General features: G+C 39.4%; 1 protein-coding gene across 2 annotated transcripts in view; it reads left to right on the top strand.

Annotated features, from left to right (window-relative positions):
- gnao1a (guanine nucleotide binding protein (G protein), alpha activating activity polypeptide O, a) overlaps positions 1-22178 on the top strand; it is a 107296-nt gene that overhangs the window by 61290 nt on the left and 23828 nt on the right. For both annotated transcript variants that reach the window (XM_008412506.3, XM_008412507.3), the window contains exons 4-6: positions 9608-9768; positions 18711-18839; positions 21163-21292. In XM_008412506.3, coding sequence (XP_008410728.1) covers positions 9608-9768; positions 18711-18839; positions 21163-21292 — 420 coding nt within the window. The remainder of the gene's footprint in view (positions 1-9607; positions 9769-18710; positions 18840-21162; positions 21293-22178) is intronic.

Here is a 22178-nt window from a genome sequence, read left to right as displayed (position 1 = left end):
TTAAACCGGTATATCGTGCCCTAATAATCAGGATCAATAACTGTAATGGAGACTTAATCAGCACAAAGCTGCACTGCAACACGGATCTGCATCTCATGAATGCATCCTTCCTTTCCTTCACGCTTTGTGTGCACAACCATAATTACATACAGTGAGTCTCTCCTCTCTGCTGCTGAGTGTGAGGCTGAACAGCAGTTCTTTTTTCTCACTGTCTTCCCCGCCCTGAGTGGATTTTAACTCGCTAACAGCACATACTGTACATTCCCTACATCCGCCGCCTCCGTGGTCGGGGATGGGTGTGGCTGCAGGGAGCTCAGCCAGGGTGGCAACGGTAAAGGATGGCACACACGCTGACAGGCGCGCACGAGTCTGAGAGTAAGAGCTGCTGAGGCGGACTGCAGGAGGGCTGAACGCCGATGAAATATTGAATCGCTTTTATTATTCAGTAACTGCCTGAGAGAACGAGGGGGTGGCGGGGGGTGAGGGAGGTCGTGCGCCCAACTCCGGATGCTTCTCTGACATCTCTGTCTCTGATGTGAGTCGGACAGATTCATCCTAGGATTGGAAAACAAAGGAAGAGGAGGAAAAAAACAGAGGGATGGTAGATGGAAGAGGGGGTGCAACAGAATGGATGGGAAGGATGAGAGAGAGAGAGAAAGGAGGAGGAAAGTCGGACTATCTCACCATCCCGGGAAAAGAGGAGGGTTACCATGGCAACTGCAGCCGAGCGACACGTGATGCAGAGGAGGGAGGGAAAGACGGAGCAGAAGGGTGGGGCGTCTCGCTCCGCCGGCAGACAGCAAAGGAGGAGAAGGAGGAAGACAGTGGGAGAGAGGGGACGGGTGTGAGGAAAATAAATGGTTTCCAGAACCAGCAGAAGACCCAAAGAGTCAAAAAACGGATCACAAAGGAGGTTTGAGTCACAGAAGTTTCTCCAAAGGCTGGGTTTATTTTTTACAGTAATCCGATTGGCTGGTGAGTCCCCTGGCGTTGTTAAAAAGCCAGTTAAACTCATTTATACGCCTCGTTTTTACTGGATGTGAATGACCTGGTTCTGTTCTTAAAATGTTCCAGTTACTCAGTAAAACACACCAGAGAAGGAAACGGCTGACATGTTAGAAACACGAAAATAAAGTTCCATTTATACCAAACAAAAATGAGATGAATGTCTGATGACGGGACCTGCTGGTTATTAAACAGATCTAGATCCGTTCCATATTTTATTTTAAGTCTTCTTTGGGGAATTTTGTGTTTTTCTGTTTCTAAATATAACCTGATGGATTTTGGAAACCCAAATATAATCTTAACTTTTTTTGCTGCACTGTCCGTTGATTCATTTCACTTATTTCTTTTTAACAAAGTCTCCTAAACAGATCTGCTAATTGTTAAAATGAGTGAGAGTTATAAATCAGTTTATTTATTTCACATATATCATAAATGTGCCTTTTAAACAGTGATCAACCATTTTAAGTGTCCCAGTATATTTTCCTGAAAGGACAAACACGTAAATTTTCATTTCATCCAACCAAAGTCTTTGATCCATTTAGAATCTGCGCTCTGGTGTTTTCTGTTGCTTTTTGAGTATCAGTTTATTCACTGCTCAGTGGCTTTTCACAAACTTAAAGACTAAAAGCATGAAGCCGGCCTGAAAAACAAAATAACAGTACGAAGACACGAGTATGGGAGGAAAACTAAATGACCCAAAGCTTCTCAAGTTGCATGTTTTTCCTTGATATAAACTGAGGAGAAATAAACACTTCCCCATAAATGAAACTTAATGTATATTAAGATATATTTGGTCTTTTGACTTTGGTATTTTTTTTAGGGAGGGTTTCAGGTATTTACACCTGATGCATTTGGTTTGCTTTAATCGGACCAGAGTTGGTTTTGCTCGTTGATCTGGACTGAATACACTTAATTCTGGTCTCAAGCCAAACGACCCGACTTGATCCGACTTTTTTAGGTGGTCTGCTTCCAAACGAACTCTGGTGCGGTTCTGGTGAGAATACAGACCAGCCTCCATTCACAGCCACTACAGGAAACTATATATTTTGTTTTAATGCTGCTACTGGAATCATTTGCATTTTTAGGCGACATTCCAAAATTTGAAATATCACATTGCAGTTTTTACACAACAGATGCAGCAAGCAGGACTTCCAGGTTTGTTTTCTTCTTAGCACTGTAAAAAAAAAAAAAAAAAAGAACAAGTCTGAAATGTCTGTAATTGAAATAAACAACTCGTCTTGAGGTGAGTTTGTGCTCTGGTGCAATATAAATAAAATGAACTGAACTGAATTTCTACAGTTGTTTAAAAGGAATTATAATTGTAAATCTTTTACTTCCAAAATAGTGTGACGAAGATTTCTCTCTCTAGAAAAAGAAAAACTTTTATCAGGTCAAAACACAGCGAAACAAGCTCATCTCACTGAAACTACGTATCTGTGTGATCAGGAAATTAGATCTAGTGCCTTGAATTTACAACTGAATGTGTGGCAAAAACAAGTGTTGAAAGATATTTGGAGAATTTCAGTTCGTGGCTTCATTGGAAAATAAACAGCCGTGACTTTTTAATATGTTGGAAGAGTTTCCTGGGCTTTGGCTCTGGATAGGCAGTGAGTTTGTGGCGCAAGTGCCCAGTTCTTCAAACCAAAGCTGGATGCACACACACGCACGCACGCACGCACGCACACACACACACACACACACACACACACACACACACACACACACACAGGAAGCTCATGCTCTGTTTCATCTGGTGTCCTCCTCCATTCAAACCCCCTGAAGCCCACAACTTTCAGTCCATTTCAGGCATTGTGTGGCTCTGCTCACTCAGGACCGTCGCAGGAAAACGTGGAGCTCCGTTTCCTCCAGCTCGCTGAAATCCACTCAGTCTGAGTGGGATCAGTGTTCAGCAGAGGATGACTCTGAGAAGCAGCTTCGGCTTTTAGGAGGAACTTGTTGGCACATCCCGGTCAAAGGTCACACCACGGACTCTGGCACTTCACCCCCTTCTGTCCCTCTGGGACAGAAATGTCTTCACTGAAAGAGGCGGAGTCACTTTCTGTGTTTGTTATTCTGTGGACGTTAACTGTGAACAAAACTGGATCTGATTGTTCAGAAGTCAGTAAAAATGACCTGAACAGGAGTTCATTTTTGTTTCGAAGCTGCTAAACAAAACCATATGCACTATGTGTATTTATCTAATTATTTTGAACAAACAATACAAAGGAAAGACTGAAAAAATATAATAAGGTTAACAGTTGTGCCAATTGACTTGCAATTTTACACAATTTGCTAGAAAAATTGTATTTAGAATTAGTGGTGGGCATTTATTATGATAATTTTTTATTATCATAATAATTCTGATTTATTGTTGTCATGATAAATTTCAGTTAATTATATTTAAAAAAAACCTTTTCAATGAAAGCATCAACAAATTTGAGAATATGGTTAAGTACAGATATGCTTTGCAGTTTAATTATACAAATGCCACCTGTTTATGTTACTGGTGTCCTAAAGAAGCGTATTATATGTGGGAATGTTTTTCAAGAGCAGTATTTGTGTTTGTGGGGCTGTAATTGCTGTGACACAGATTTTATCGTTATCATAATAGAGAGAATTGAGAAGATTTTCGACCTCTGACCTCTAGCCAACATATTTTCAGATCAGTTCATTTTTTAAGATGCTTTTTATCTGTACTTTGAGTTTATCGTTTTATTCATTCCATAATCTACTCCACACATTTATATACAAAAACTGTTTTTGGTTGTTCCATTAAATTATAACTCTCCTCTCTGTCACAAGACAGTTTTTGCATGTTGAGTGGAAGTTGATGTTTTCTTACTGCAAATGGTACAATTTTCAATTTGACATGAATTTCAATGCATTAAATTTCCCAATATCCCACTTTATGTGGTTTTCTGACTGATTTCTTCTATATTGTACAGAAGCTGTAAGGTTTTGTACATATTAAGCTAAACCTGCACACAAAAACCCAAATATGGTACAATAAAAGTATTATGTAAAATAAGCAGTGACTTGTGGTCCATCTGACAGGTGAACAGCCCTGATGGTTTTCTCATCATGGTACCTGTTAGTGGATGGGAAGATAAAAGACAGGAAGCGTTTTGATGGCCATATTTTTATTTGTTTTTAGTTTTTCCAGTCTGTATTGATAAGTGGTGAATGATCCAGTTTGAGTTTATTATGTTTATGAAGCTGATTATGATGCATGATGAGACTAAACTGCACTGAGCTTTAAAGCTGGAGAGTAAATTAGCTGAAACGTACTGATCAGGCTGATACTGGATTATAAGTGATGAAATGTAGGGTTTTTGTGCTTTTTCTTTATTTTGTCACAATTTGTACTTTAATGCTTGAATTTTATTTTTTGATAATTTTTTTCATTACCTTCTTGGGTTTCTGGCCAGAACGATTGCCTGACAACAAGCTTTAGCTTTAATATTTCACAAATACTAAGTGGAAATATAACTCCCACATGCGTATCAGCAGCCAGGTGATGTTGCTTTGTGAATTCTGGCACAATGTGACTCACTGGCAAAGGTGTTTTTATCACTTTGGCTGATAATCACCTAAAGTCCTACACAACAGTAAAATAAATCAATACTCAGGATGATTGCTGCAATAACTTTCTGCAGTTGCCACATCGCACAAGCTCAATAAACCAATCCTAATCAGCTAAATGACTTTAAAGCAATGCCCCAAACTGCTGTTTTAAAAACTTAGAAAAATGACATTTATAAAGGGTGGAAATAAATTTCTCTACACCAAAACAAACTACTTAGAGGAACAGTAGATGTTTATTCTAATGTTTCAAACACCACATGTACCTTAAATGCATTGATTCGCACAGTGGAAACCATCTTTGTGCTACACCAGAAGATAATATTTGCAGACTTCCTTATTTCTGCTCTTGAGGGTCCAGCCAATCGGCACCAAGGAACAGAAAAGCTGCTTCTGGATTGGCTGCTTTGCACCAAAGTTTCGTAAGTTTCTGTTTCTCTCAAATGGCTTATGAAACATTTTGTGAGTCAGCAGATTTTGGAGTTACATTCCCCTGAAAAATCCACAATTAGGTTAATCTGCAAATACAGAATCTTATTGTTCATACGGTAAACATGATACATAACATGATCAGATACTCTGTAAGCTATTGAATCTAGTTTCAAAGGATATGTTAACTGTCTAAAATGGCAACTTTTTACCCATGAGTTTAAAATACAACAAAAACAACTGACATGCAGCGTTTGGTGTCAGGTTTGAAAAATGGCTTGACACAACAGAACACAGTTGAGTTCATCTCTGCCATGATGGGTAGAGCAGAGGAACTGACAGGGGAGATGGGAAGGACGAGCAGGGAAGAGACAGATTTGACTGAAAGGAGAGGAGGAAGTCATGGTGAATGTGACTGGTGTTCAAAAATAGATGCAGAGGGGAAACCGAACACAGCAGGGTGAAACAGGCGAGAAGAGACGGAAAACAGGCGAAGGAACGACAGAAGTTCTGAGGAGAATCAGGGGGGGAAATATGATGCAGAGGGAGGAACATTAGAGAACAAAACAAACATGTCGGTGAGCTGGGACGGAAAGACAGATGAAGGACAGAACAATGCTACAGAGGGACGAGTGTAGATGGAGGTCAGGATGGAGGGATGGAGGGATGGAGGGACTACTGATGAGGGACCAGAGGCCCGCTGGCTGCAGGGCGGAGAGCTGACATGTTTGCACATGGAGATGAAGAGGGAGAGACAGGAAGAGGAGCGGCAGCTCTGGGTGGATTCTGATGAACCAGTCTACTGGTTCAACTGGTTCAACTGGGACTCATCCTGTCATTTCTGCCACAACTTTCCTAGTTTCCTTCTTTCCTTTCTTCAGTTTTAACTTTTCTCCTGTGTTCGTTCACCTTTCCTTACCTACTTGCCTCCTTTCTTCCTTTCTGTTTCGTTCCTTCACCTTTTTTCCTTTTCTTGTCCTTCCTTTCGTTTTTCCTTCCTTCCTCCCTTCCTTTACTCATCCTCTAATGCCCCTTTTATTCATCTCCTTACCTTCTTCTTTCCTTCCTTCCTTCTTTTCTTCTTTCCTTCCTTCAGTCCCACTCTTTTTCTTGTTCTCCTTTACCCGTTCACCCTTTTGTTCCTTCTGTTCAGGTTAAAGCTTCATCTTGATTAAATCATCCGGTTCTAATTTAGATCTGAAAAGCTACGCTGTCCACCAGAAGTAGAGGTTTTGTTTTATAAAAATTGCTAATTGATTTTGAGGTTTCAGCTGGTTGTTATTGAACTTTGTGAGATCATGCAGAAGGTTTTTCAAGTTAAAATGAATAAATGATGTGAGAAGTTCTGCTGATTGAGTTGAATCCCGGTCTCTGGATTTACCAGGAGGTGATGTCAGCGACTTTAGATTTTTATTATTATTATTTATTACATTAATTCCTTGCTCATTGCCGACCGAGTCACGAACTGCTAGTATGTAAAAGAGCTGAGACCCTGGTTCAGAGTGGGGCGAGTTAATATTAGAAGCAGCGTGGCGACCAGGCGCTCCAGAACATAACTGAGAATCTCAGACGTCACTCAGCCGCATGCTGGCAGCAGATGAATGATGCAGCGCTGCATTCTGCAGACTCATCACAGTCATGCATGTGTTGTAATCGAAGCTGAAGGTGGATCATCTCCATGTTCATGTGCACAACCTTCATGTAGAGTTTTATCATCTGTTAAACAACACACACTTACAGATTCGGTGACATCAAACTGTCTTCTCGCTGAAATATGCAATATATATAAACTTCAGAAAACTGTTTCTCTGCAGCAGCTTCACTGCAAAAACACAAAATCTTAAATATTTTTGGTTTAGTTTGTAGTGCAAATATCTGAAATAAGGGTATTATAAATAAATAATTCCTTAATATTGATTAAAAAGTTCTAATTCTACTTATACCAAGAGAAAAATGTTATGTTATTAGTGAAATACTCTGCCAGTGGAGCTAGAACTATTTCATCAATTTTAAGGAATTATTTAAAACAAGCTAATATATCTTGATAAAAAGTGACTTGATGACAATAGAAAGATGCTTTTCAATAAAACTATCAGTTTACAGAATAATCTTGACAGTTTTTTTGTTTATCTATATATTTGAAATATGTTTGCAATAGTCTTTTGAGTTGAATACTTCATTTTGTTTTATATGAATAGGAGGCATATATTATACGTTTATACTTATTTCTGCTTTAATTCGTCTTTTAGTTGTTACATTTATAGTTATTGTTGACTGAATGAAATAAACAATAAAATAAAACTCATAAGTTTTATTTTATTTTCAGTGTATTAACATATTTGCATTATAAACTAGACAAAAATACTTGTTTATGTTTTTGCAGTGTTCAAAACTAGTTGAATTGGGAGCAGAGTTTCAGTAAAGAAGCACTTGGAGTGTAATGATGGTACAAACCTTTGTTAATAATCTAGAGGCAGCAAATGAAGTGATGCAACAGAAAAGGGTAAAAGTGCAAAAGAACAAAGAAAACCTGCTTATTAAGCCGTTTGCAGCTTGTGGCTCTGATTTGGGGTTAAACTGTGCAACCCATGAGTTCATCAGAGCGGCTGTGTTTAAATCACCACAGCGCTCAGTCTGTGCTCAGCGTCAGTCACTTTGCTGGTAAATTTTGTAGAATGTCAGACTTCACACAGACCTTGACTTCAGGTGGTGTAATATCAGCCTGAGTGCTGCACAATCTAATTATAATGTCTGGCTATGATTACATTTCGATGAGAATCGGCTCTAATCTGACACACTATACCGCTCCACTGGCTTCATGCTGACTTCTCTGATGTAAAGCTTAATGATGTATTGTTTTAGTGACAGCAGTTACTGGGTCTAATGTGGATTTTAATGCATTCCTTAATTGATATTTATCTCCTGTCGCTGTGTTATGTCTTTATTTTACCGCTGAGCTCTCCAGGTTTCCTATTTCACATTTATAGTAACACAGTATATCCTGCTGTATGTTCTGTTGCTTTTTCACTGTGGTCTGTAAATCTAAAGCATCACTGACTCAGATAACAAAAGCTGTGTAAATCTGATCGCCTTTACTGCTGACGTTTACATTTGTGTGGGGAAAACGGATTAATCCAGGAATGTTTATTGTCAAGGAAGCAGAGGGAGGATTGAACGATTCCGGAACGATGTAGAATTTCTTTTTTTTTGTAAAAAAAAAGGTCTGCTGACAGAAATCCCAATGTTTAAGCTCTTGTAAGCAAATGCATTAACATACACATTTAAAATCTGATTTTTTATCAAATTAAGAGAATTTTTTAATTTAAAAAAATGTATTTGGCTGTGGTAAACTTCTTTTAAACAATTATGTAAAAAGAAACATGACATACAGTACCCTGAAAAGTATTACAGGTTTACCGTTGGAGATTTATATATTTTAAGCAAAATAACAAGTAAATGCAAAACTGAGTTTCCAAATATTTTTTAGAAATCTGTGATTTAATGGTGACTTATAATTAGTCCTGGAACAGGTTAGGAGAGCTTCCACGGGCGATACAAAACATGTTACTACTGAATAACTCACTTCTAGCAGGAGTGGAACTTGACCATCAAATTGTTTCATGGTTAAGTATGAAATCTGGACAGAAAGTGAATAAAAATGTATCCAAACTTCAATAAAGGGTTTTTGAAAATGCCCAGAAGACCTGGAGAAGTTTTTAATCAGGACCGCTTCAGATGATTCAACGAACGAACGTCTGCTTTGAAGGAAAACGGATGAATTATGGGTGGTTTTAACCTTTAACCCTGTACTGAATGCATTTATTAATCAAGTTTTATGGCTTGTCATTTCAAGTACAAAACCAAATTGCTGATTTTAAAAAGAAAATCTATCAATATTGTCTTTTTTCGTGATGTTTTGCTTCTTCTAACCTAAACCATGAATATGAAGACATAAACATCTGTATGTTTTAAGTGTAGCAGATTAACACTGTCGGGTGTTTGCGATCATATGAGCAGTTTATGATGTTGTGACTCGGTGAGAAGTGCTGCATTGGGGCGTCTTTGTGTGGAAGGAGCCCGGAGCTGATCAGCAGCCTCTGGCCCTGAAGGGAAGCGCGGCCGGATCACAGCTGCATGACAACAGCCTAAAAACAAACCTCCGCCAGGCTGAGCGAGATGCCAGAGCGCTGCGTCTATTTCCAGCCCTCTGGATCTTCTGGATGTGCAGCTTTCAAACAGCCACTTCAGTCTGAATGTCCAGTGTTGTTATATATATATATATATTTTTTTAAGGTTTGCCCACAATGAAGAGTGATGAAAATAAATGTGGAGTGACGCCTCTGTAAGAGCAGCTCTGTTGGGTGGTTTTGCTCAGTAATAGCACATGTTCCACTGTTTTCAGGGCTTATGTCATTTATTCTCCCTGTTTGAACTTTGCCCTTGTTCTCTGCTATATTTAACACTTCATCAGTTATTATTTGTCGAAGTGAACGGGTAGACGTCCTGCTGTGTTGAGGTGTTTTCATCAGTCCCTCAGAAATAGCTAGCAGCATGCTAACCGGTTGTTTTCTTTTTTGTGTTTGTGTTGCAGGCGGACGCTAAGATGGTGTGTGACGTCGTCAGTCGTATGGAAGACACAGAGCCGTACTCCGCTGAGCTGCTGGGCGCCATGATGCGCCTGTGGGCCGACTCGGGCATCCAGGAGTGCTTCAGCCGCGCCCGGGAGTACCAGCTCAACGACTCAGCGCAGTAGTACGTCCATGTTTCTAAATCTGTTCATGTAGAGTTCAACAAATCAGACGTTAGAGACTCACTGAGGTTTGGTTCAAGGTTTGTTGATACGAGTTTCTTCTCTACTTGTGAGCGCATTTTGGGTGGCGTTTTACTTCCTGTGGTTGCCTTCTTCCTGAAACAGTCATTTTGATTGGTTATTCTCCTGTAAGAACTTTGAGCAAGCTATAACCCCTCCTCACCTGTGGTGGCGCTGTATCAACAGCCTCTGAAGAAAACGGCACAAAAACCTCTGAAGAAGTCAGAGGTTTGAACACAACTTTCTTGTTCATGAAGTGTAAACAAAAATAGAGTGGTGTCAGATTTTAGAGGCGTATGAAATCTCTTTTGTCTTTGGTAAAAGGTTATGAGCCATTTTGTGCATTAGTTTTGTTTGTATTTACCCAGAATGCCTTGTGCTTTAGTCCTTTTTCTGCTTTTGGAGCAGCCTCCGGTGTGCTTGGCGTTCACATATGCATTCAAACCGCATCAGACTTCACTCTGAGGTTTTGAGGCGGACCTGAATTTGCTTGTGTGGTCAAACAAACCAGACTTTCTAGACAAACTATCTGCAGTTTGATAGAAGCGGATTAACAGGGCTGATGTAAATGATCAAGTTACTGTGAGCTCTCTGAAGACAATTGGCACCAATATTGAGAAAGAATCAGGAAATCTAGAAAAAGATGAAAACACTTCTGGTCCTGCAGAAAATCACAATGCTAAGTAGTAGTCAGGATATTTTATCCTTTGAAAGGACTAAAAATAAAATAAGAAAGAATAGTTTAACCTTCCGGTAGTAAAGTATATGAACAAAGTAACCAAATGTCAAAAGTTATTCAACATTTTTTAGTCTGCTCAGATTTAATAACTGCTAGTTGGACACAGAAGAGCTTGTACACATTAAACATAAGTTTGCTGTTTGTAGCAGAACCATTTAAAGATCTGACTCATTAACTGTTTTGTCGTACAGTTGCATATTTTTAAATCACATATCAGATTTCCATAAAGGAAAATTAAAGGTTCAAACAGAACAACAACAATAACCACAACAAAGCACATCTGTCTTTGTTCACATCTTTTCTTCTTTCTACTCTTGTTTTAATTAAATTCCTGGTTTTCTGCAAATCTCAGACCATTGAGTTGTTCACATGTCCCGAAGCCCAGATGATTTAATTCATAACAGGAATCAAATCAAAGCTTTACAGTACAATAAAGGAGAAGGTGGAGTACTTACCCAACAAAAAAGTGAGCAGAGAAGAAGTGAAGAACTTAAAGGCATTTTTGAAATTGGTATCCTCTTTTTTTTTTAAGTGGATATATTATCACAGAAGAGTTTAGGCATCATTTTGGGGTAAAAGCCAATAAAAAGTGGTGAAAACATAAGAATTGTGTCCAAACTGATGATGAACTCAGACATGAACCTTTTAGTTGCAGCTTATTTATCGCTTTTGTGTGTGTGTTAAATGTCACATTAAAAATTGATGCACACTTCCTATTATGCTGTGGCCTGTGCAGCCGAGCATAGTGCCCAGCCAATCAAACGACAGGACAGACATCACATGACCAGACCACACAAACTGTTGATAAGCGTGTGTTTGTGCATCATTCCTGAGAAACCCCAGAAATCTGGTGATGTTTCAGTGACCCAGAGATCAGCTGTGGTCAAAGCTTTCTGCTCTTTTGGAGACGTCTCTATGCATGGTGCAGGTTTGGTAATCACACATGCATGTAATGCGTGTTTTTATTCCATAGAAAGCAGAACGCTGCTGTGTGAAAGGAGTAGGTCCCGCCTGAAGCCACCTCTGTGTGTTTGTGTGCAAAGGCCCTGAGTGTTCTGACCTATTTACCACAATGCACATACTGTACACTCCATCTGCGATTTACATTCCTGCCTTTGTGACACGGCCATAATTTAGAAAGGCGATCACACAACATGCACGTACTCTCACTGAGAAAGATGTCAAAATGCCACATGAGGTGGCTAAATTCTCTGAGTTGGCAATATTTAACAGTCCATGCCGAGGCAAGAAAACCTGCAGTTTCAGTTTTTTACCACAGATTTTGAATTCGACTTTTTGTTCAGAACATCCACTTTAAATGCAGCAGTGCCTCTGAAGGTGGTTATGCTGCAGCTGTAAATTGGTGTAAGAAACTTTAAAATTCTTTTTTTGTTTTTTTTTTTAAGAAAAACCATCATTATATCCCTCATTATGGGAAATAGCTTTGCTCTCCTTATCCTGCTTCCTCTGCTCAGCGACGGCAGAAAAACCGTTTCTTCTTCATGCTGCTCTGTGTTTTTGTTATGTTACTTTCTGTCGGCCCTGCTTCTGAAGAAGTCACAAGTAAAACTATGTCAGTAAATCACACCAGAGGGTGGTATCTAACCATCCCAACACTGGTTACTAAGCAACAGCCATGCATTCATTCGGCTGTGGTGACCTTCTTTTAAACAATTATGTAAAGAAACGTCACATACTTGGCCCTGAAAAAGTATTACAGATATATCCCTGCAGATTGTTTTTATTATTTTAGGCAAAATAACCGGAGTAAATGTAAAATGGAGTTTCCAAATGATGACTTATGTATTAAAAGACGAGTCTATCCAATCAACCTGACCGTTTGTGACAATGTTATTGCTTCCTTGTTACATCATGACTTAACTTTCATGAGCCACATTTACTGTCAGGTCTGATAAATCATGAAATCACCTGAGAACATGAAGTAGATACAATGTCTCCAAAAGCAGCATATGAAATCCTGGTACAAGAAAAACTAATGCTGTCAATCAAATTAAAGGGTTAAAAAGCTAATATAAGGTTTCCTTAGACAGCTCCTGCTTTGGAGGTGTAGCAATACGAAACATGTCTATTCATTTTTTTGCACAAAATGATTCTTAGATAATGAGATTTTAGTTCTGCGTATTGTGAGCTCCTTGCAGAATTAGCTATTTTAGGACCTCTGTCACTTTAAATACCATTAAGCTGCTGCTGGCCACGCCCCCAACTCAACATTTACACTTGCATATTAAAATGACTAAAAACAAATGCGCAACTATATAATCATGCATCTTCGAATCAAGAAAGCGGTTTCTGAACAATTAGTCAACAACAATTATTATTATTTCCAGCAGCCATTGTATCACCTGACCTGATGACCTGGAGCTCAGCTGGGGTTGCTAGGTAACGGTGCAGTGCCTGCTGATTTGTGACGTTACGTTTTGGAGGTTTTTGACAAATTTATTTTTCCAGACACCAAAAAACATGAATTAATCTCCAAAAAACAGTTTTGTGTTTCTGTACTGTGTTTAGAAGCAGTAGAAACCCAAATGGAAGTACAACGATGTGCAAAAAGTGAGTTTTACATAATATGTCCCTTTTAAACTCCTCTGCTTGAGGCAGCAACTGACCCCCAGCCCAGAGGTGGGCGGCTCTCATCCCAGCCACTTTACACTCACCAGTTCACACTGGAGGTGACGCCAACAGAACCGCATCATCTGTGACGAGCAACAATAAGACCCTGCGGTTCCCAAACCAGACGCCCTCTTCTCCACGAGGACGCCTTGAGATGCTGTCCATGAAAACCACAAACAGGATCGGTGACATAAGACAGCCCTGGAGGAGTCGATCAAAACATATAACCAAATAAACACAGAACTGGGTCAGGGACAAAGTCGAGCTTCTCAGTTCAGATGCTGTAGAGAAAAAAGAGCATCGGAGAGGAAAGAGACAACCAAAATAATCTGGAAGAGTTCAAATAGTTTTCTGAAAGCTTCAGCCATGTGAACTTTTAGAATAGACAGAGCGGTTGGGATCTTTCCTATACCATACATGGTAGACTCCTCCAAGTCAGAGGGCGGGATGTGGACTGTTAATGATTACAGGAAATTAAACTTTGTTTCTCCAAATGAACATTTATTAGCTTTTTCACCAGTTGGCCGCTCATCTTGAACAGTAACAGCCTCTCTGGGCTTTAAATCCACCACTCTTCTATAATTCTGCACATCACCAGTGAAATGAGGCGAGCACACTCAGGGGTCTGGAGTTAATCAACTTAATGCGCCATGTTGAGAAATATCAGTCTGAGAGGAAAGACTAATGCAGCAGCTGTGCACATACTATATGTCATCCAGAAACCAGACAGAAAACTTATCATCCCTTTCCAGGCTGCTTTAAATGTAATTTACGTTGCTGTCTGTGTGTGAGTCTTTAGGCGGACAACGGTGCTGTGCATAAAATAATGTTGACATGAGTGTTAGTGCAAGTTCAGCGCGGCGAGAAGTGGCTGCAGGGTGAACGGCAAACAGAAGCAGCAGAGAGGGGTCAGCCTCGTGTCAAAGGAAAGGTCGTGGAAGACAAATGGATAAGTCGAAACAATTACTGACCTTTGACTGACCTTTCTAACTCAATTATCAAACAACTGGAGTTGTAGAAGTAGACTGATAGCCTTCATAGTTACTCTGCTCACTGCAGTAGATGGAAACATTTCTTACATCTATTGTTGTAACTGCAAGGGTGTCACATTGTACAGCGTCTTGCAAAATTACAGAGAGCTCTTTGACTTTTTCATGTTTCATAGAGAACATTAGTAAACAAACAAACAGCAGCATGAAGACTAAGGAACAGCAGAAAGGTCAGAGAGAATGTTGTGGGTAGGGATTCACTGATCCACTTTTTTCACTTCTAGATACCGATACCTTTATCGTTTATCGTCAGCTGATACCGATCCGATTTATTTGGTAACTCTGCACAAGTACAGCTTCACCTGCTTGGTCAAACATGTAAGCAAACAGTTAGGAGTAAATCATCCAATGTAAAATAAATGACAGAAACTGAAATTGATAAAAACAATGGATTTACTAAATTAGTAAAAAATAAACTGCAGCAGTTTCTTTCTAGTGTGATTAGGAATTCTAAATATAATGTAAAATTAATAATAAAGTATGACGTCGCTAAGAGTCCCGAATAGATTTCATCTTATGAATCGGGAGCATTGTCACTGACACCAGATCTAGAATCTTTTTCAGTATCGGGACAGACACAGATATTAACAACAGATCGGTCCATTCGTTGTTAACTGGAGAAGTTTAACGCAGCGTTACGTTATAAAACAACAAGCATTGAACATCAACCCTGTTTCATCCGTCATCTGGAAACAAAGAGAGAGGATGAAGAAGCTGCAGTCCACCCAAACTGACAGACTGGAGCGAGGAGCGTGTTAATCAGAGGAACAGTCAACTAGACCGTAGTAATGCTGGAGGAGAGAATCCGTTGAGTCAATGACTCATTTATCTGTTGTCATCGTTTGATTAGTCTCAGTTATAAAAGGATGGCAATAAGAAAGCCACTGAAAAGTTTGACACAAGCTTGAAACAATCAAACCGGAGGCAGAAGTTACTCTGGTCAGCTGAAAACAAAATGAAACTTCTTGGCCTCCATACAAAATAAATTATGAATATTTTTAAAGTTTTAAAGTTCAGACCTAAATCCTTTTGAAAGATTCTCAGTAGGATTTACCAACAGCTTTTCTCCTCAATCTGACTGAGTTTGAAATATCTGGTAGAGGGAAATGGGAAAACGTTTCAGTCTCTAGATGTGCAGATCTAGCAGAGACGCATCTCAAACAGTTGCTGTCATATTAGCAGTGAAGGTTGGTTTTAGTAAGAATGTTGTTAGGCGGATGGAATTCAAGTGTCTGCCACACTTAGCGGATTTACACAAAATACCAATAATGCTACAAATGCTTTGCTCCAGACTCTATCTGTGGTAGTTTAGTGCTTTTGACACATGATGAAGGAATATTCTTCAGGTTTTTGCCACCTGAAAAGTCTCTGACAATAAAATCCTTCTGATCTGGCGTCGGAGGCCTGGATGGATTTCACTGCTTGCAGCTTTAATTTATTCTCAATTCTCTTTTCAATTGAACTCCTCTTCCTTCTGTTGCATTAATGCTAACAATGTGTGGGTTGTTTGATTGCCTTGTAATCTAATCATTGCCATTTCACTTTGTAAATTGAAACCTGTCTCAGCATCGAGTCGTCATTAATCCTGTCCACTCACGCTCCCTGGGAGCAAACAAAGCCCGCCTGTGTAGGATGTGGTGCGCGTTTGCGTTCATTTTCATTCCATAAAACACACTGCGGTTGCAGATTAATGCCCAGTTGTGCCTCAGGAGGTAAAGAGTGCTTTCTGCTTCTCGTTTTCTTCGTCTCCTCCCGACCAGCTCGTCATATTCTTCTTCTTTTTCAAACCACAATCTAAGCAATGTTTTCCTATAAAATCAATAGTTCTCATCAGTGAAGCCGTGTGTGTATTCCGTCTACCTTTTCTTACTCTGTCAACATGTCTTCTCCCTGGAGCCTTTATCTTTTTCCTTTTGAAGTAACTGAGTGTCCGCTAGCCCTAAAAGAACACCACCAATCTAAAAATAAAAAAGCATTATATCCATTACGTTGGGAGGACGTTTGAGTGCGCGTGGTGCTCATCTCTTCTCTCAGTCCGTACTTCAGGGTTCACCTCTGCTGATGGAGAGCATCGGTAATGTTTGGTTGTTTGGGAGAAGTGATTTGTTATGATTGCTTCCTCAGAAAGTTTTAGAAGAAAACAGTGAGGCGTATGAGAGACGGATAAAACCCGATTGGTTCCGGAAACAGTTTGGGTCCTTTTAACCACTATTTCATTTTTAGTAATCAATATTTTTGCTTATGTTGATCTAAACTGATCTGTCACTAGCTTTTAAATTTGATCTTAAAGCTGCAGTGTGAAACTTGTTAAAAAATATTTTTTCCATTCTTATTAAAACAGGCACCATGTTGTATGAGTCAAGCTCCTCCACTTCCTCCCCATGCCATTGTTATGCGAAAATGCAGACCACAAAAACAACCAATCAGAGCCAGGAGGAGGAGCTTAGCGCTGTCAATCATCCTCCTGTCTGCGCTGCTCAGTGTGGTAGAGAAACGGGGAAAACCATTTATCTGTCATCTGTGGTTATGCTAACTAGCCTTAGCATCCATGGTGGGTTATGTTGACACGAGTGTAGTGCCTTAAAAACAAAATGATTTAATATTAAAATTCAGTTCAACATTTAACAGGAAGCCAGTAAAGGCATCTAAACACAGGAGAGCGGCTGTCTGCCTCTTCCTGGTTTGGCCTGTTAGTCTGATGGACTGAAATAAAGAGTCCTAATAAGGTGGAAAAATATGCATGAAGCCATCAGTCTACCTTAATTATGAAGAAATAATGAGCATGAGTAGAACGGCGTTAAAAAGCAGTGAGACCACCCAGACTGCTGCTCCTGGCCTGCAGACTGAACGATGTCTTTCTAAAGGTGTTCATGACTCTGCAGACTAAACCTCTCCTGATATTCCCGGCCTCTTGACCAGAGGCCTTCAGCAAGTTCCCACTAATTGAGGGTTCAAGTTTAATACCGGAAGTCTGTAGCTACCAGTAACCATGTGTATTTTTGATCTGGGGAGGAAACTTCTGCACTCTTTAAACTCAGAGAAACAAAACCAGGCCAGAAAGTCCAGCAGAAAATGTTTTCTTGGTTTTTTTGGGGGGTGGGGGGATCAGAAACTTGCAGTAGTGCTACCAACTACGACACAACGCCAGGCAGTTAGCATGACGAGAAACTACTGCTGGGTTTCACTACAGTAGCTGAAAGTGAGAGCAGCACTCCACACACTGCTGGAATGCATCTCTGCACGGCTCTGTTCGGGATCATTTGATTTACAGTAAAAATAAAGGTGCACTTCCAGGGATATTCCATTACACAACCGAACAGAATCACCTCATCCTCCCTGCCTTTCTTCCTCTCTTCTAAACAAGCAGCTGCTCGCTGTGCTCACTTGGCAAGGATGTCATTTAGACATTCAGCTAGCTGAGCACCTACAGGAGAGGTAAATATGAATAATGCTTTGCACTTTAAAAACATTATTCTCCTTTGTGTGAAATACAATAAAGATGATGAAGCTTTTTCAGGTAAGATCAGCCCATCTGTTTACTGCTGAGCTGATTTCCCCGGCATGTTGTAGTGAAGCTGATCTGCAGCCGGCAGAACCCCTGAAATAAATACATTAACTACAGTGACAGTAATGTAGTAGGTGGGAGTGATATTATCACTGTTATGTAATGTTACCTATAAACCACCTGAGCCATAATATTCATCACCAGCATTCTGCTATCATGGAAAGTAGGTTAGACCACCCAGCGTCGTTCTCTCCGTTTCATCTGCTTCACCTCCACCAGCGTCTCTGGGATGTACAGTGAACATAATGAAGTCATTATTTAATTTAATTTTTTTTTTTTTTGAGAAGGCTTTGACTGAAAAAATTTGTAGAAAACCTAAGAAAGTTTTTCAAAAAGCTTCAGAAAGTCTGGATATATTTTGATCAAGACAATGTAGAAACATTACAGAGAAATCAGAAATACACATTAGTTTATGACAACATGTTGTAACAGAATGAAAATACAATGTAACCATCATGTACCCATAGGGCTGGGCGACACGTTGATTTTATGGTTTTTGAAGATTTGATTTTTGGAAAACCTGAATTTTTTCACCAATTCCCTCATTGTGTTTCCACATCTCAGAGGAAAATCGTCTACCATCTCGTTTTACAGCTTCTATTTATTTGGATTTTGAATTCATGTCAATCCTATGATATTTCTTTTTTAAATATGAGAGTAAAGTCTGATTACAAGAAGATAGTCTTAGTAATATGAGAATAAAGTCATGTGACAATAAAATCAAAATAATGTGTTAATAAAGTCAGTTGATGTTGAATCTGCCTCAGTGCTCGTAAAAGTCTAATATTTGGTTTTGTGTTCAGAGTAGTTTGGTATCCGACCATAATTTGATCTTCTGGGCAGTGATTGTCTGCTGCTGTTTAACATTTCCCCTCTGTGTGTGTGTGTGTGTGTGTGCAGCTACCTCGACAGCCTAGATCGTATCGGTGCGGCCGACTACCAGCCCACGGAGCAGGACATCCTCCGGACCCGAGTGAAAACCACAGGCATCGTCGAGACGCACTTCACCTTCAAAAACCTTCACTTCAGGTTGGGATGACCCAGAGCGTGTCCACCTGCTCCCCACTCCACTCACACCGCAGAAACTCCGCTCTGTAATTAATTAGATCTGATGGTTTAAACAAGTATCTATATTTATGATTCTCTGGCTCTTTAACGAGGTCAGATTCAATTAGAGCACGGAGCGGAGGGAGCGAGAGGCGAGGCGCGAAATGGAGAGGATGAGACTTTGTCATAATTCAGCTGCACACCATTTATAAAGCAACTCAAACATGGAGAGTGAGGGATTAGTAAACTGTTAAAGGGCCGTTATTTATCTGGATGGGTGCATCATTATGCCTCTTTTTTGCTGTTTGTATCAACAAATTGTAGCTGTAGATGCATGGAGGCCGGTCACAGTAATACATCCTCTTCCATATTTGCTCAAATATGGAAGAGAATTAGGATCACTGAAAAAAAATGAAAATTGGCATTAATCTCAGAATTCTGACAATTCTGACAAGAAAATAATTTGGACTTTAATCTCAAAATTCAAACTTTGTTCTTAGAATTCTGACTTTTGATTGCAGAAAATTAAAGTCACAATTCTTTTTCTTTTTCTTTTTTTTGGCACTGGCCCTCAACATCTTTTGTACAGAAATGATTGTGATTAAAGTTAATATTTAGATTTTCAGACAATTTCAACTACTATAATAAAAATAAGAATATATTTTAATTTCTAAAGAACATTCAACGCTGGAATTGGAAAACATGTTAAATATCCAAAATAGACATAAAAACACTGAAACAGCAATAAGTAAGATGGATAATGAAGTCTTGGTAACTAAAAGTACATTTCACAAAATATCATCATCATCATTTGACAGGGAAAACATGCAGGTAGTGCAAACTAAATACAAACTGGGTGTCAAATGTTTGCAGCATTTTTCAAAATATCGACTTTTCAAATTTTTTAAAGGGGAGTATTTCTTTAACAACTCATTTTAATTTGTCACACGATTTGTTGATTTATTGTGACAGGCTCATATGCTTGTTTGTGCTGCTGATCGAGGTTCTTTCTCCACTGCGCTGGTTGTGATGCGCCGCCGCTGTGTGTCTCTCAGAGGCAGATTTCCAGCTGGGCTGCTATTATTGGTGGTGATGTGGGGAGTGGGAGGCTCCTCTGTTCCTGTAACGGGTGGGACCCGTCAGCCTGCCTACCATTAGACCTGTCACACACACGGCTGGCTCCGTTTCTCTCCGGACTCAGGCCTCTCATTCCCAACACCACAAAAACACAACACAGTGAGGCTGGGTGATTTTCTGCTGGGGCAAAAATGACGTAATGGAGAACATCTGTTGTTCAGACATTTTCCTCTCGGTTCAAACACTTCATAGTTTTAGCTGTTCTTCAGCAATCCAACCAGGTTTTGGTTTTTCCAGCTACGCTTAAATCCCTTCACTATAAAAAATAGTGCGTATCTGTATAAATGGTTTTACAAGAACATTTAAATGAGAAAAAAAATTTATAATTGCTCTATAATTCAGTTCTTTTTGCAGAAAATAAATCATGGCAACGATTTTGTTCACAGCCTTGAATTTACTGCAGATTTTTTTTTTCCTTAACCACATCCAGTCAAATATATACATTCAGGCTCAAATATATTCATACACCTCCATTAATGTTGCGTTTAATGGTTCGGCTTTAAAGTTTACTCTGAAAAATCTTCAGCAGGATTCTTGTTTGTGCCTCTCCGGCAGCTTAATGTTTTAATGAGGAACACCTAACTGTGTCAAAGTATCAGATATACTGACAATAGATGAAGCTTCAGGATTTCATGCTGGAACTCCAGTGTTGACTGAAACGCTCCAAAGTCTCCAAAAGTCTCAAAAATCTTTGAACTCAACGGAAATGTGAAGCTGTCCAGATGGACAGGTCAACTGTGTTTTTATTCTATATTTTACTTGTGTTTCAGTAATTCTGTGTTCTGCATTATTCAAATAATTAAGATAGCTTATCTTTGTTTGCTTAATGGCATTTGTTGCTTTTGGAGTTTCTGTCTTTTCTTGTTTAACAATTTAGTGTTTTGTTCAACTTCTCCAACTTGCTAATGGAGAGTTAGCTACATGTTACTGACACTTTATGTGCACACTGGAGCCTGGGTGTGTAATTATAATCCACTTTTTTCACTTCAAGCTGAGCTGCCTGACCCTTCAGGTGTTTCAGGGCCTTAATATCTCTGCAGCACAGATAATCGGAGTGTAAACAGTTTCCAGAGTGGAACTGTGTTTTTAGATGCTAAAAGGGGAAGATAGACAGCGTTGCACCTACACAACCTTTTATTTTGCTGTATTTGTTTCTCCTGCCCTGCAGGCTGTTTGATGTGGGAGGTCAGAGGTCGGAGAGGAAGAAATGGATCCACTGTTTTGAAGATGTGACGGCCATCATTTTCTGCGTGGCTCTGAGCGGATACGACCAGGTTCTGCATGAGGACGAAACCACGGTAAGAACCTGACGAGCCTGGGTTCGACTCCGGAAACAGCTAACGCTAGATTAGCAACAATATTTTACATTTAGCTTTATTTATAACTGTTTTATCATTTATAAATGTGGTTTGAAGTCAAATAAATCCCCTTGAGCCAAATAGCTGTTTGTAACTTAGTGAGTTTTAACAGCTTAAACACCTGACAAGTCAGATATTATTTCTAATAGTTGATATGTTTGCACGTTAGCGACATGTAGCCTTATTTTCATCTGTGACTAACTTAAAATATATTAATATTATTGGCAAATAAAAAGGCTTATGTGAAAATGCTCCTGTATGGCTTATTCAGTAGTCAGGAAAAAAAAATTAAGGATTACATAAATGTGTCCAATAAATATTATTGAAAGGGGATTTTTGAAGCTGTTAGTCTCAATAGTAACTTTACATTGTGTAATTAATTTATCTGAAAGATGAACATAAAGATAAAAACTCTGATTTTCTACCCATATATATTTGAGTGTCTGCTGCTGTTCAGTTATTCCAGAAGGGAACGTTTCTGAAAATAGACGCGATGTGTGTTTTAAACGTAGAAAGTGTTGAATAAGCCGACAGTAAACAGACGACCTGTGGAAAGGCTTCAGACAGGAAAGGATAAATGTCTCCAGAATTTAGGAATAAGCATTTCTTCTACAGAGAACGCTTTAAAAAAATGATCAAAGTTCATTCAGAGCTGCAAGAGCTGATCACAGAGTAAACACGCTCACAATCCTTTCTACCTTAATGAGGATTTACTGAGTATCTTGAAGGTAAAATATGTCATTACTGACCTAAAGCAGCAGAGTCTCCATTCAGAAATAATATCTGATCAATAAATCTCAGGATAATTTCAGCCCTTTGCCACTTT

Source organism: Poecilia reticulata, chromosome 6 (assembly GCF_904066995.2).
Source record: "Poecilia reticulata chromosome 6, P_reticulata-male-v2, whole genome shotgun sequence".
Classification (NCBI taxonomy): domain Eukaryota; kingdom Metazoa; phylum Chordata; class Actinopteri; order Cyprinodontiformes; family Poeciliidae; genus Poecilia; species Poecilia reticulata.
This window is presented reverse-complemented; position numbering and strand designations above follow the sequence as displayed.